The sequence below is a fragment of the Terrapene carolina genome, unplaced genomic scaffold, assembly GCF_002925995.2.
Source record: "Terrapene carolina triunguis isolate 2854851 unplaced genomic scaffold, T_m_triunguis-2.0 Scaffold613, whole genome shotgun sequence".
Lineage (NCBI taxonomy): Eukaryota > Metazoa > Chordata > Testudines > Emydidae > Terrapene > Terrapene triunguis.
In genome coordinates this window covers 6,968,676-6,981,566 of record NW_020664964.1, presented here as the reverse complement: position 1 = coordinate 6,981,566, position 12,891 = coordinate 6,968,676, and the positions used below count along the sequence as shown (strand labels likewise).

The 12,891-nt window shown below is 43.4% G+C and overlaps 1 protein-coding gene across 8 annotated transcripts in view; it reads right to left on the bottom strand.

Moving 5' to 3' along the window:
- Window positions 1-12,241, bottom strand: part of TERT (telomerase reverse transcriptase) — a 121,868-nt gene extending 109,627 nt beyond the window's left edge. For all 8 annotated transcript variants that reach the window (XR_002907830.2, XM_024195091.2, XM_024195094.2 and 5 more), the window contains exons 1-3: window positions 11,865-12,241; window positions 8,305-10,288; window positions 1,190-1,385 (exon numbers count right to left, since the gene is read on the bottom strand). Coding sequence is in view for 7 of the 8 variants with exons in the window: in XM_024195091.2 (XP_024050859.1) it covers window positions 1,190-1,385; window positions 8,305-10,288; window positions 11,865-12,101 (2,417 nt within the window). In the remaining variant the exon portion in view is untranslated. The remainder of the gene's footprint in view (window positions 1-1,189; window positions 1,386-8,304; window positions 10,289-11,864) is intronic.
- Between the last annotated feature and the right edge of the window lie 650 nt (window positions 12,242-12,891).

Below are 12,891 nucleotides of genomic sequence, written 5' to 3'. Positions count from 1 at the left end.
ATTGGCCTGCTAAACCCAGGGTTGTGAGTTCAATCCTTGAGGGAGCCAGTAAGGGATTTGGGGCAAAAATCTGTCTGGGGATTGGTCCTGCTTTGAGCAGGGGTTTGGACTAGATGACCTCCTGAGGTCCCTTCCGGGGGGGAAGGATTGGGAACAAGGGATGGTCTTAAAATGAAGGCCTTAATATTTTGTATTTCAGATACTACATTGTTTTTTAATTTTTGTATCTTTAATAAAAGGTGTGTTTGCCATGGTATTAAGCAGACTGAGCTCTCTGTATACCGAACCCCAAACTTTGTTTAAAACTGTTTAATGTTGGACAGTGACTGGATTATGTTAACATATACTCCATATACATTAATACAATAGGCCTCCTTGGGTCAGGTATTGTACCAACACATATGAAGATACAGTAGTTGTCCCAAAGACCTTATCAGTGTTAATTTGGTCAAATTGTACATACAATACATTAATCTATTTAGTTAGTAGTCTATAAGAACTAAACTGAAGTTACCATATATATACAATGTATTTGAATGAACACTGTCATTAGATCTTAAACTTCTGCATTTCCTCACCTTAGGGTTCAAAATTGCAAATTTAAATATTGCATTATCAAAGAACTCGAATGTGTGAAACTTTTTTAAAAGATAAAAACAATATTGAGTTCTAGAATTACATTGTTTAAAAGCAAAAGCTATAGCATTTCCTATTGCATGACATTATTAAAGGTGAAAAACCTAGCTGTGATACTATGTAATGCCACAATCCAGTACTATAGAATTATTATTTTTTTAAACTGAACATTGATTAAATGAATTCAGTAGCTTTTAACATTGGGAAGACAATCTGACTATGGGACTTTGCCACTATCCATGTGTAACTTTTTATTTTTTTAGTTCTGAAGTTCATTTGTTTGAGTTACCCATGAGAAAGAGACATTTGTTTTAATATAAACAAATTAAATACTTCTCTCATCCCCCACACCCCACTTGGAGAACTCAAAAATGGTTGAAGGGATTTTAATCAGTTTTCCCACACAACTGGCACAGCATAAACATTTTAATCTCAAAATGAGTTAAGAAATTGAGTGAATGAAAATGGGATGGAGGGGCAAAGTTTTAACCTTAACTACTGCAAAATGTAAGGTTTCCATATTTCATAAAAGGTAGACTTTTATTAGAAATACCTCATTCCAATGTTCTGTAACTTGCTCCAAATTAGTTTTCGGTAGAAGAAAAGCATGTTCTTCTGGAACATGGTCTCGGTGATGTAGAAAAATGATCTGAGCAGCTGTACAATATAGGTATCCATAAGCCAGTATAGGAACTTGGCCAAAATTTCTTCACGGTAATGGTGTTCCAAAGCAGGAACAAAATGATCACCTACAATAAGCAGAATTCAATTATATTCAGAATCTGTCATTCACATTTCTAAAAGCCAACACACGTGCACACTATTTTTTAGGCTGAGGTTGGAAAAGGGAGATAGAGAAACTGCCAAACAATTTTACAATAACTGGTCCCCCAAGTAGCCTAAGCCCCCATTTTTTTTATTAGGCAGACTTTAAGCATGGCACATGTTAAGTATAAAGATAAAAAGAATAGTTTGTAGTTGCAAAATGCTTCATGGGAAACCAATATAAGTGTTGAAATGGAACCATTCAGATCAGTGATAAATTTAGTAGCCCAAAGGAGAAATAATTATATCTAACTTACTTTCTCCACTCTCTAGCCCTTGGCATGCAGAGAAAACTCTTGCATGCATAGTGGCAAGATATTGTGAGGGAAAAGATGAAACTGGCCCTAAATTATTACAAAGAAGAGAGATGCGAGCTATTAGTTCATGGACTGTTTTATAAGCAAATGATAAAAATTTTGAACCAGATTCTGCAATTAATGGGGGAGCCAGTGGGGCTAACTGAGGAAAAGCGCAATACTTGTGCTTCCTAATAAACTTCTACACAGATTAATTGCAGAGGTGGATTTTGTTCAAGATGGACATCATAAATAAAAAAAAACATAATGGCTGTAGTCTGGATTTCAGTTGCAGTTATCTTTGTTTTGTCAAACATTGTACTAAAAATATTCTGATGGCCCAATAAAGTGAGATCACCTCAGATCACTGTCATATTCAAACTGGATGGTATCTTTTTTAGTAGTCATGCAATGGAAGCAATAAAAATACTGCCCTACAATGCAGGATTTATGGTGCTCTGCCAGAAATATTTTCAAATTAAATACAAAATCAACATTAAACAAAACATGCTAACAGGACAACTAAAATAAGTCAAGAAGTGAAAAGGCTATGATTCCTATAGAAATGTTAACTCAGCCATATCTCACATGGGTGGTAATTTTGATTCCTGTTAAACATATTTCCAAACAAGACATTTCATAAGAGAGTTACAGTTGAAACTCATTTACCCCATCTGTAAAATGGGGATACAAGTATGTCCTTGTCCCCAACCCTTTATATATCTCGCCTGAAAGCTCTTTAGGGCAGGGACTCTATACAGCACCTAGCACACAAAAGGGCCTCAATCTTGGTGGAAATCTGCCATAATTTAAATAAATAAAATAAAGTGCGTTTCAATGGATGTCAGGTAACATCACCGAAAAAAAACCACACTCAACATTTGAAAAACTCTGAAAATGAAGTTCTAGCATCCAGGCAATAAAATACACATATGAAAGTAACACATTTGGAAGTTATCTTTGCAACAGATAGTTCATTTTCTACATATGGGACAACAGATGTAAATCTCTCACCATTATAGAATCAGTCTTTAGAGAAGGGATGGAGGACAGGAAAAAAGATGCTGCTACTCATGGAGAAAAAAGGTTCCGATCCACCAAACTGCAAAGCATGCTTAAATGTTAAGCATATACTTAAGAGTTTTGCTGGATCAGGGCCAAAAAGCAAGATCCTACTGGAGTTTCTAGGGAGCATATTCTCTGAAATACAGTGAGTCAAAAAGATATTAGCTGAAATTTAAGAATTTGGGACACTAAAAATTTGTATCCAGATATTTTGAAAATGCATTTTCTGATGCACCCAGAATTACTAACCAAAATATTTGTGTTATGGTTGGACACAGCATGACAAGTATCAAGAAGTTTGGTTTTCACCAAGTTGAAAGGGACTGAAAATAAGCTTTATAGTTGGAGGTTTTTTCTTCTCATTTCATACCTGATGACAAATAGAAAAAGCTACTTGGCTTTTAATATTGAATTATAATTGACAAGAAGTACCATCTGACCTAAGAATAACCAATAGATCCTACAAAAGAACTGATTAAATTTTCTATAATTATAATGTCAAAAGGCCCAATACCCACCACCTTAGGTTCTTCCATAGTATGGGGTGTTAAAGGGGCTGAAATCTCAGGCTACCTCTACACTATATACCACTGGCAGCAGCATTTACCGTACATATAGCTACACACCACAGTGAAAAGCACACCACTACCACTTCACGCTGCAGCGTGAAAGGCTCCAGCAGGAGGCAGGAGGACACTGCTGCTAAAAACGGCGGCGTAGACAGGGAGGCATGACTTGGGCAAGTAGAGAGCCGTGTCAGGTATATATTCGAGTACATACACACACTCTTCAAGCATCTCTTTACTCTCCTAAGCTAGGCCTCACAGTCTACACTGCTATTTATACCCATGCTAGGGGTCTACACATGTATGTACGTTACATGCTGCTGAAAGAAGCATGCAGTGTGGATGCATTTTTAATCTTTAATACGTTAACCCTCACCTGTGAGGGAGGGAAAGTGCTATTATCCCCATTTTCCAGATGGGGAACAGAGACACTGAAAAACTAAGTAACTTGCTCAAAGTCACACAGGAAATCTGTGGCAGAACAGGGACTTGAACTCAGGTCTCATACGCTAGTGCCCATACCACTGGACCATGCCATTGCCTTCACACAGAACAGACTGTGGAATCCTAGGGAATCACACAGATCCTGGAGTGATCAGCGGATGGTCCTATGCCAGCTCCCAGTCTCCAGTGGCTTCCAAGCTTATGACAACTCCCAGACCCAGTGACTGCCCCAGAGGCGCTTCTCCTTAAAGAGGAATCACACCTACAGCAGGGGGATCCATAGTAACATAACAGAATTTGGGCACCTTCACTCACTGCCCTCTTTGCCTACCTTCTGCATAGGTCCCAGCATTCACAAAGCACCCATCTTTGTGTTGCAGTGAGGAACATGTTGCTCTGGTGAATGCCAACCCATTCCCCATAAGAGAGACGGACCCATGCGTAGAAGATCCCCTCTGCATGCAGGGAGTACAATCTGATCCAAAGCTAGGTATGAGAATTACACATGCCTCAAAGTCTTTTATTAATGTCTCACTTTACCTAGTATAATTTCTGAAGTCTTAAATTATTCAACACAAAAAGCTTCTGATGTTTGTCACATGATACAAGACACTTAATTGCATTTAAAACACTGCCTGAGATTTTTGGAGATTTTCTTAAAGCCCCTGCTTCTGATTCATATTATTTCATGAGAATCTCAGCTTTCATTGAAGTAAAGTTCTAGCTCTCATGGTCATGGAGAAAAGCTTGGAAACATGAAGCTAGTGCACCCTAAAACCACAGAAATCAGAAGTCAAATTAAAAAAAAAGTCTTTTTTTTTTTTAAATTCTTGTAATTTTTAATCCAATATTGTGATTTTTGTGTAGCCTGACTCGTGATTTTTGAATGCTTGGGGTTAGGGTGACCAGATCACCCAAGTCAAATATCGGGACACGGGGGGGGGGGGGGGGGGGGGGGGGGGGGGGGGGGGGCGGGGCAAAAAAAAAAAAAAAAAAAAACCCCCCCCCCCCTCCCCCCTTCCTCCACAAGCGCTGGAGGGAGGCCCGGGAGATGCAGGGGAAGCGCGGGGCCGGGGTGAGTGAGAGTCCGGCCTGGCCCCGAGTGCAGGCAGGACTCAGTCGGGTGGTAGGGAGAGTAGGGGGGCAGCCCGCAGGGCCAGGCGGCGGCTGTTCTCCCCCACGGGCATCGGGACTCAGGAGCAGCCGCTGCTGCAGCTCCCACTGTCGCGGGGGGAGGAAATGGCCGATGGCCAAGCTCGGCGGCTGTGGCTCTGGCGCCCCTGAACCCCCCAAGCCTGGGCCTGCTGCGGGGACCTAGCAGCGCGCACGCTGTGCCCAGCCCCTGGCCAGTCGCGTCTGGGCTGCTGCCCAGCTGGTGCAATCCCGCGGCGGCCCCAGAGTGGGGGCAGCAGGCCCCAGCCCCCCCATCCCGCTCGGGTCCCGCAGGGGAACGAACGGGGCTGGGCTGCCGATGCCTCCGTCCCGGGGCCGCCGCGGGATTACACCAGCTGGGCTCGGGCCCGGGCGCCAGAGCCGCAGCCACCGAGCTTGGCCATCGGCCGCTTCCTCCCCCCGTGGCAGTGGGAGCTGCAGCAGCGGCTGCTCCCGAGTCCCGCTGCCCAGGGGGGGAGAACAGCCACCACCTGGCCCTGCGGGCCGCCCCCCTACTCTCCCTACCGCCCGACTGAGTCCTGCCTGCACTCGGGGCCAGGCCGGACTCTCACTCACCCTGGCCCTGCGCTTCCCCTGCGTCTCCCGGGCCTCCCTCCAGTGCTTGTGGAGGAAGGAGGAATGGTGAGCCTGGGGAAGAGGCGGGGATTCGGGGAGGGAGCCAATGGGGGGGGGGAGGGGGCTGAGTCGGGACAGGGGGGGCGCGAGCACTTCCGAGCTCCGGAGTATTTGCTTGTTTGTCCAGTGTCCCGACCTAACATTGGTCAGGACGCGGGACAAACAAGGAAATATCGGGACAGTCCTGATAAAATCGGGACGTCTGGTCACCCTACTTGGGGTTGATAATACTGCATTTATAATGTGAGATTTTAAATAAATGTGCATCAATTAAACACATCAGTCCCATTAGTACTTCTGCATTCACATGGAAATGAATAGTTTCTTTAAGCTCAAGTATTACAGTAATAAAAAGAACAGGAGTACTTGTGGCACCTTAGAGACTAACAAATTTATTAGAGCATATTACAGTAATGTGAGACATAAGATCCTGATTCAGGAAAATACATAAGCACATGAATAACTTTGAACAAGTGTGTAATCTCATTAACTTCAATGCTCAATATACCCATTAACTTCAATACACTCAAAGTTATGAAAGTGCTTAATCAGACAGATAGGAGAGAAGACAACTGATTTTTCTGTTTTTCCTGTCTTAATCTATCCTATAAATGAAGTTCAAGGTTGTTTTTTTAAATGTGCAAGTGTGTGTTAGATAATGAATGTCAAAAAATATTAAGTGTTGAAAGAGCAATGGACTAGTTTCATCTCATATCTGTAAGACTGCCTTCTTGATTTTCACTAAACTTATCAAAATATGTCCATGAATGAGATTCTATGAAATTTCAAGCAAAAAATTAGTTTGGGGGTATTTAGAGGGGTGGGGAGGGTGGAAAAAAAAAAGTCAAACTTACAACAGATGGGTAGCTGGAGCTCTAACCTATGAAGGAACTAGCACTCCTCCCTAATAATTTTACTACTTCAATTTTACAATATATCCATGATGTGTATTGGGGCTTCATTAACATTTCTGTAGGACCCTTAACTTTTTCATTTCCTTTCTCAAACATGTAAACTTCAAAGTGGTGTTAACCCAGGTCTTCCATTTAAATTTCCTTTCTTAAATAAAAAGGAAAGGAAAAGGAATTTCCCAGACTTAATAATATTAGCCTTTAGTTCCTAGTTGGGCAATGTCTATACTAGGAAGCCTATGTCAGCGTTGCCCCCTAGTGTAGACATATTAAGTGATTTTTCAGTTCATAATAAATTTTAGAGCAAACTATTTCCTCCCCAGACTTAACAGGGGGTGATCCTTAATGAGGATCTGTATACCATCTCTGAAATTTAAAAGATCAGTCATTTGCTAGTTATCTGTCCTGAGAAAAAAAACACGACCTGGCAGCAAGAGAGGCCTGTGTCAGTTTGGGTCACACATATATGTTTCTAAATTGCGTGCTGCCATGCAAGACTGGACTATCTAGTTTGATATCCTATCTCTAATATTGGCTGGTACCTGATGCTTCAGAGAAAGGGACAAAAAAATAGGTCATGGAACAGCATCCATCCCACAAAGGAAGTTTCCACCAAACCAACGCTCACCCCCAGAACAGCTTAGTATAAGACTTATATCCTGCAGGATAAGGGTCTCTCTCTGAAGTTTTTTTGATAGTCCTAATATCAATAAGCTCAATACTTTTTAGAAGTCCTCCTGAACTCTTGGGAGTCATTTATATCTTTTGCCAGCAAATTCTAGTTTAACTCTGCATTTTGAAGAAGGGTATTTTCTTTTGCCAGTTTTAAATTTGTTACCTTTTAGCCTAATTGGATGTCCTCTCATAATTCATGAGTAAGCTTTCCCAGCTGCGCTTCTCTATATCATTTGTTATTTTCTATAACTCGATCATGTCCCCTCTCTAAACTAAACAGTGATTTTTTTTTCCCCTCTGGACACCTTCTACATATTTTGTTTTGAGTTAAAGTGACCAAAACTGAACAAAGTATTCATTGAGAGAGCCATGCCATCCAATATGCATTATTTCAGATCTAACATATTAAAACACAGTGAAGAAATTTAAGAAACACCTTCAGGCAGAGACATGGAAAATGTGAGTTTAAATAGTGAAAGTTTCAAGCACATAGGAACAGGGAGTTGTAAAGGAACCTGTCTAGCTATTAGCTACAGAAAGCACTATCTGGGGCCAGTTGGTATAATTTTTAGTCACAGGTATTTTTGGTAAAAGTCATGGACACATCACAGGCAATAAACAAAAATTCACAGCCCGTGATCTATCCATGACTTAGACTAAAAATACCTGTGATTAAATCGGGGGGGGGGGGGGGGGGGGGGGGGGGGGGGGGGGGGGGTTTTGCTGGGGGGGTGCTGGGGGCCGCTGCTGGGGGGGCGGCAGGCCTGGGGCATTGGACCACAGCTGCTCCGGCCGGCCACCCAAGGACCGCCGCCTGGGGCCAGCGGACTGCGGCTGCTCCGGGACCGCTGCTGGGGGCTGCCGGAGCAGTGGCTGGTGTGGCTGTCCTGGGGAGCCAGCTGCTTGGGCGGCCCTGGGGTCAGCCACACTGGCCTCTGCAGAAGTCACGGAAAGTCACAGAATCTAGCCCTAATAATAAGCAACCACACTAGCCTTTCAACACTGAACATTCAGTTCAAGTCCTCACTTGGGTTAAATCTGAACATTGGTCAGCTGCCTCCACTGTATAATGCCTTATTTTAATATTACAATTAGTACCTTTGATCACACGAAGCCACGTACAGTCATTCACTCTCATCTTCCACATCAATTCCTGCAAAGAAAACCTGGCAAATTTTCCCAGGGAGATGAATGTTTTCACATTTTTAAAAAAACGGCATTTGTTATGGCTAGAACCCCACAGTTCTGCTGGTACCACCAGGTCTAAACATTCCCGCACGAAAACATACACCTGCCAGTGGCTGCTATGCTGTCTGAGAAGCTCCTTCAAGCCAGGATCACAGAAGTCTTTAGCATTTTGTCTTTCATTTTCTGTTCGCCCCAACACAAATTTCTCAGGGTTGCTTAAGATACTTAAATCAGTTGAAGTTCTTTTTGAAAGCGAACACGAACCATTTGGAACAGCAGTGTAACCACCTTCTCTGCCATTGCTAGTCAAACATATAGGAGGCTCTTTCCCAAGTTGACCTTCTGCTTCCCTATCAATCTGTACTCCATCACATGAAACTGACTGACACATTGTGTCAGTTTTGCTTGAATTTGTCTCAGAAATCCAGACCGGACAATTCTTTTTTAAAAGTACTAAATAGGGACACTTTGCATGATTCTTTAACAATTTTTGAAATACATCTCTCATCTGCCAGTAGCGTCTGGGCAATCTCTTCTTTCTCCAGTTGTAACTTGGTGTGTTTTCACTGCATTTTTGCACCAACATTTTGCTGTTTAAGAATATCGTTTCTACAAGTCGTTGTCCCCCTGCTTGGCAGCCTTTTAAGCGATTCAATAAAAATGATTTAGGAAAACATTCTCGGAAGCTCCTGGAAGAATATAAGAGACCTTTCCTCCCAATGTACACTCTGGAACGTGAGATTTTATTGGATAGCTTCTTAGCTATATTAGTTGGGGGGCACTTAAGCCCTCTGTATTTTAAAAATGTATCTTCTGCTTTTTTCATTTGTACAGAACCAACCTGAAATTTACAGATATCTAGCTCAACTCCCTCTCTGCTGGAATTTGTTTTAGTCTCGGTGCTAGATTTATAAAGTTTATTACACTGAACACGCAGCCTTAACGAATTCTCATCATCTGTCACAGACTTTTCCTTGCTATCTTGAACTTCCTGCACTAAAGAAGGTGCATCAGGAGTCTCTGCTGTGCCCTCATTTTCTTGAGAAATGGACTTTATTTTAATAAAGTTATTTACAGAAAATGATTCTACAAATGAAAGAGACTGTGTATCATAAATGATGTCCAGAGTGAACTTATTTTTATCTACATTAGAACCAAGGTTCCAAGCATCCTCTTCTTCCCTTAGGTTTATCTTCATCCTTTTAGCTGTAACTTCAAATTGATCCCTATCAAGCTTCCTTTTTGAAGGTGTGGTTGTAGCAACTGGATATAGGTTAGGTCCTCTGCGATTTTCCAGGTGTCCAGTGGCCATTCTGACCTGTTTGTTTGTTTTAGAATTTTGCCCAACAGCTCCCTTAGCTGTGGCAGAATGCTCATAATCAGGCACAGAGCCTTGTGTTTTATTATTCCTTTGACTTTTAGTGTTCAAGATATTAATTTCTGATCTTGGTTTCCATTTCCACCTGTTTGTCTTTGATAACTGAAATTTTTTTCGCACGTAGTCAAACAAAATATTATGTCTACTTTTTGAATACCTTTGTTTAACAAACACTGCGGAAGGTGCTGCATTACTTGAAGTAAGCTCATACACAGGCTGCCCACATATTTGATAAGAGCAACTAGGTGGCACTAGCATAAAGATAGCACAGTGTTCCAATAAATACATCATAACATCATCCCCTATCCTGCTCAATAACGTTTCCCATAGGACACTCATCCGAAGAGTTTCTGTTGCAGTATTAGGTAGATAGCTGCATATATTTGAAGTAGACATAACCTGTGAATAGGAACTGTTTTCATCCAATAATGTATACCCAAATGCAAGGACATTCTTCTTCTTTTTTTCACAAAGTCTTTGAATGACTCTTATTACTACTTCACTTTCACTAGATAACTGAAGAGAGAGAGAGAAAAAAGTTAATTTTACATGTCAGACCCCCTTATAATAAACAACAGATACACCTTTTTATTAAAAGGTGTGTGCAAGAGCATGCAAAGCCCCACACTCTGGTTCTAGATTAAGACTTTTAAAAACAAGATTAAGGATTATGCCACATTATGTCACATTTGAAAACTCCTACTCCAGGCTATGACATATTGAAAGCTACAACTCTGAATTTAGGCAAGTCAATAACCTCTCATTTCCCTTTATGTAAAATTGGCAAAATTCTTTCTCCCCCCACTCACTGTCTATCCTATTTAGATTGTAAATTCCAGAGGCTGTCTCCTACTGCTTGTCTGCACAGCACCTAACAAAACAGGGTCCCAGTCTTGGTTGGGGCCTTCAAGTGCTACCGTAAAATTAACAACAATAAAATATCAGCTCATGGTTTTACAAATTGGTCAATAAGCTTATAGCTGGAGTCCCATTTCAATAATTGTATACAGTAGCTTTGAAAGAGAAAGGGAAAAAAGATTTTGTTGTTTACAGAATAGAACAGAATTGTTTCCCTTTATATTTTCCTAAAATGTGAAAATATTATTCAGCTCTGATTACACAAACCACTGTTTTTAATTTTTAGATGTTAGTGTACAAGGAAAATACAAAGGCAAGGAACCTTACATATATAATCTTTTATTTAACCCTGATTTGACTCTGATCTAGATGCAGCCTAGGGACCAGGAAACTTGCTCTCATCCATCACCATCAAGGAAACAGGAAAAACCACCCCACTGCAGGGCTTGTGACAGGAGAACCTAAGAGACAGCCCCTGCCCCCAGGCCACAGAGATTACCTAGCCCCAAGAATAAAAGTAATCATCTGAGTGGCTGTTGTCTTAAAGAAAAATTGCATGATCTAACTCACACATAAACCAAGAGTAGAGAAGAAAAGAAGAACAGAAGAGGAAACAGGAGCAGCACCATTACATGTGGAGGGCAAGGAGCAGGGTCGACATTAGATCCACGAGCCAATTAAAGACCATAGAAAAACAACAAAAAGCTCTATGATCCCCCCACACACACTTTTGTGGGGGCAGCTGAGCGATCTGGGGCTGGAGGGAGAAACAGAAGTCAGTATTTGCAGCAACCATTAATTGGGTGCAAACACTTTTACAGATTATTGCAGTGCAATGTCCCCAGAAACGCCCACCGCCATGCTGACTGCCGCCCAGGCAGCACTATCCACGCTGTGCATTTCAGAATCGCTGTTTCAGTGAGAAGAGAAGAAAAGCCAGGCTAGGAAAGCAGAGAGGCTCTTCCTTCCAGACGCGGTTACTCTGGTGCTTGCTAGAGTACAAGCAACCAGAAGAACAAACTAGGCCAGGAGTACAGAGTCTGCTGTTCAAAAGCGGATTAATTCCAATGATTTTCAGTGGAAAAGGCAAGAAGTCAGGAACCATTCATTTCGCTCCAGCAAGAGGCTTGCGGTGTAGGCGATAGCTGCCCACCACAGAGTGGGGCACGCCAGCCTCCTCCCTGAAGCGTCCTCCCGCTGCCCAGCGAACACCGACCCCCGGCCCAGGCAGTACCTGTTGGAAGGAGAGGGGCTGGGGGATGGCTCGGGCTCCCCGGGGGACGCACACCACGCACTGGGACACAAACGTCTGGTAGAGCTCAGAGTCTCCGCGCTGCAGCAGTTCAGCTTCGCCAGGCCCGCAGGCAGCCGCCTCCCGGAGCCTCTGCACAAACTGTTCAAGCCCCAGCACCTCGGCATAGCAGCCTTCCAGCATGGCCAGCACCGCACGAAAGGGCCCAGAGCCTGCCATGCTTCTGGAGTCGAGCGGAGCCGCCTCCCTGCTGGGACCGACCCACCTTTCCCAGAAGCACTAATATCTCCCTCCCAGACCCACAAATTCCGCGTGTGCCGCTGCACCTATTGAGTTCCCGGGGCCCGGAGCAACAACTCTACAGCAGCGACAACTCGCTCACCCCCAGCCCAGGGGCAACAGGAAACCCAACCCAGTCCTATTGGCTCCTGCACATGCTCACACTCCTGCCTGCGCAGACCTACTGAGTGAGCCTGTTCGCACCCCGGCCGCAGGGCCTGCACAAGCCCCCCGGGAGCGCCGCCCTTTCCCTGAGCCGGCTTCACTGGCGCCCCGGAGCGCAAAGGAGCAGACTAGGTATAAGGGGCAGGGGAGCTGAGGTTAGCGTGAGCTGGGCGGGAGGCGCGCGTACCATTCAGGAGTTGAGGTGGAGGCGGCCCGAGGGCTGGGCTGGAGGAAGCATGCTGTTTCTGCGAGGAGTGAACTGCTTCCACACCATATTTTTCAGTAAGGATTGTGCAGCGACCGCTCACGTTCTCTGTGGAGAGAGAATGCATTTAAACAAGGAGGTTCTAAAAGAGATTCGTTTAGCTCTTTTTATTTAATTATAGGACACAGTGCTTAATTAGAAAAGTTAGGGAGGCTGATCTGTGGGTAGGATGGGGAGGCAATCATCCAAGTTCTGTATCTGGTGTTCTCCATGCCATGTGCACACTGCAAAGTTTGCTTGACCCAAAGTTAGGTCAGTGCAGCCACCAACTTCTGTATATCGATTGGGTGTGTGCATACT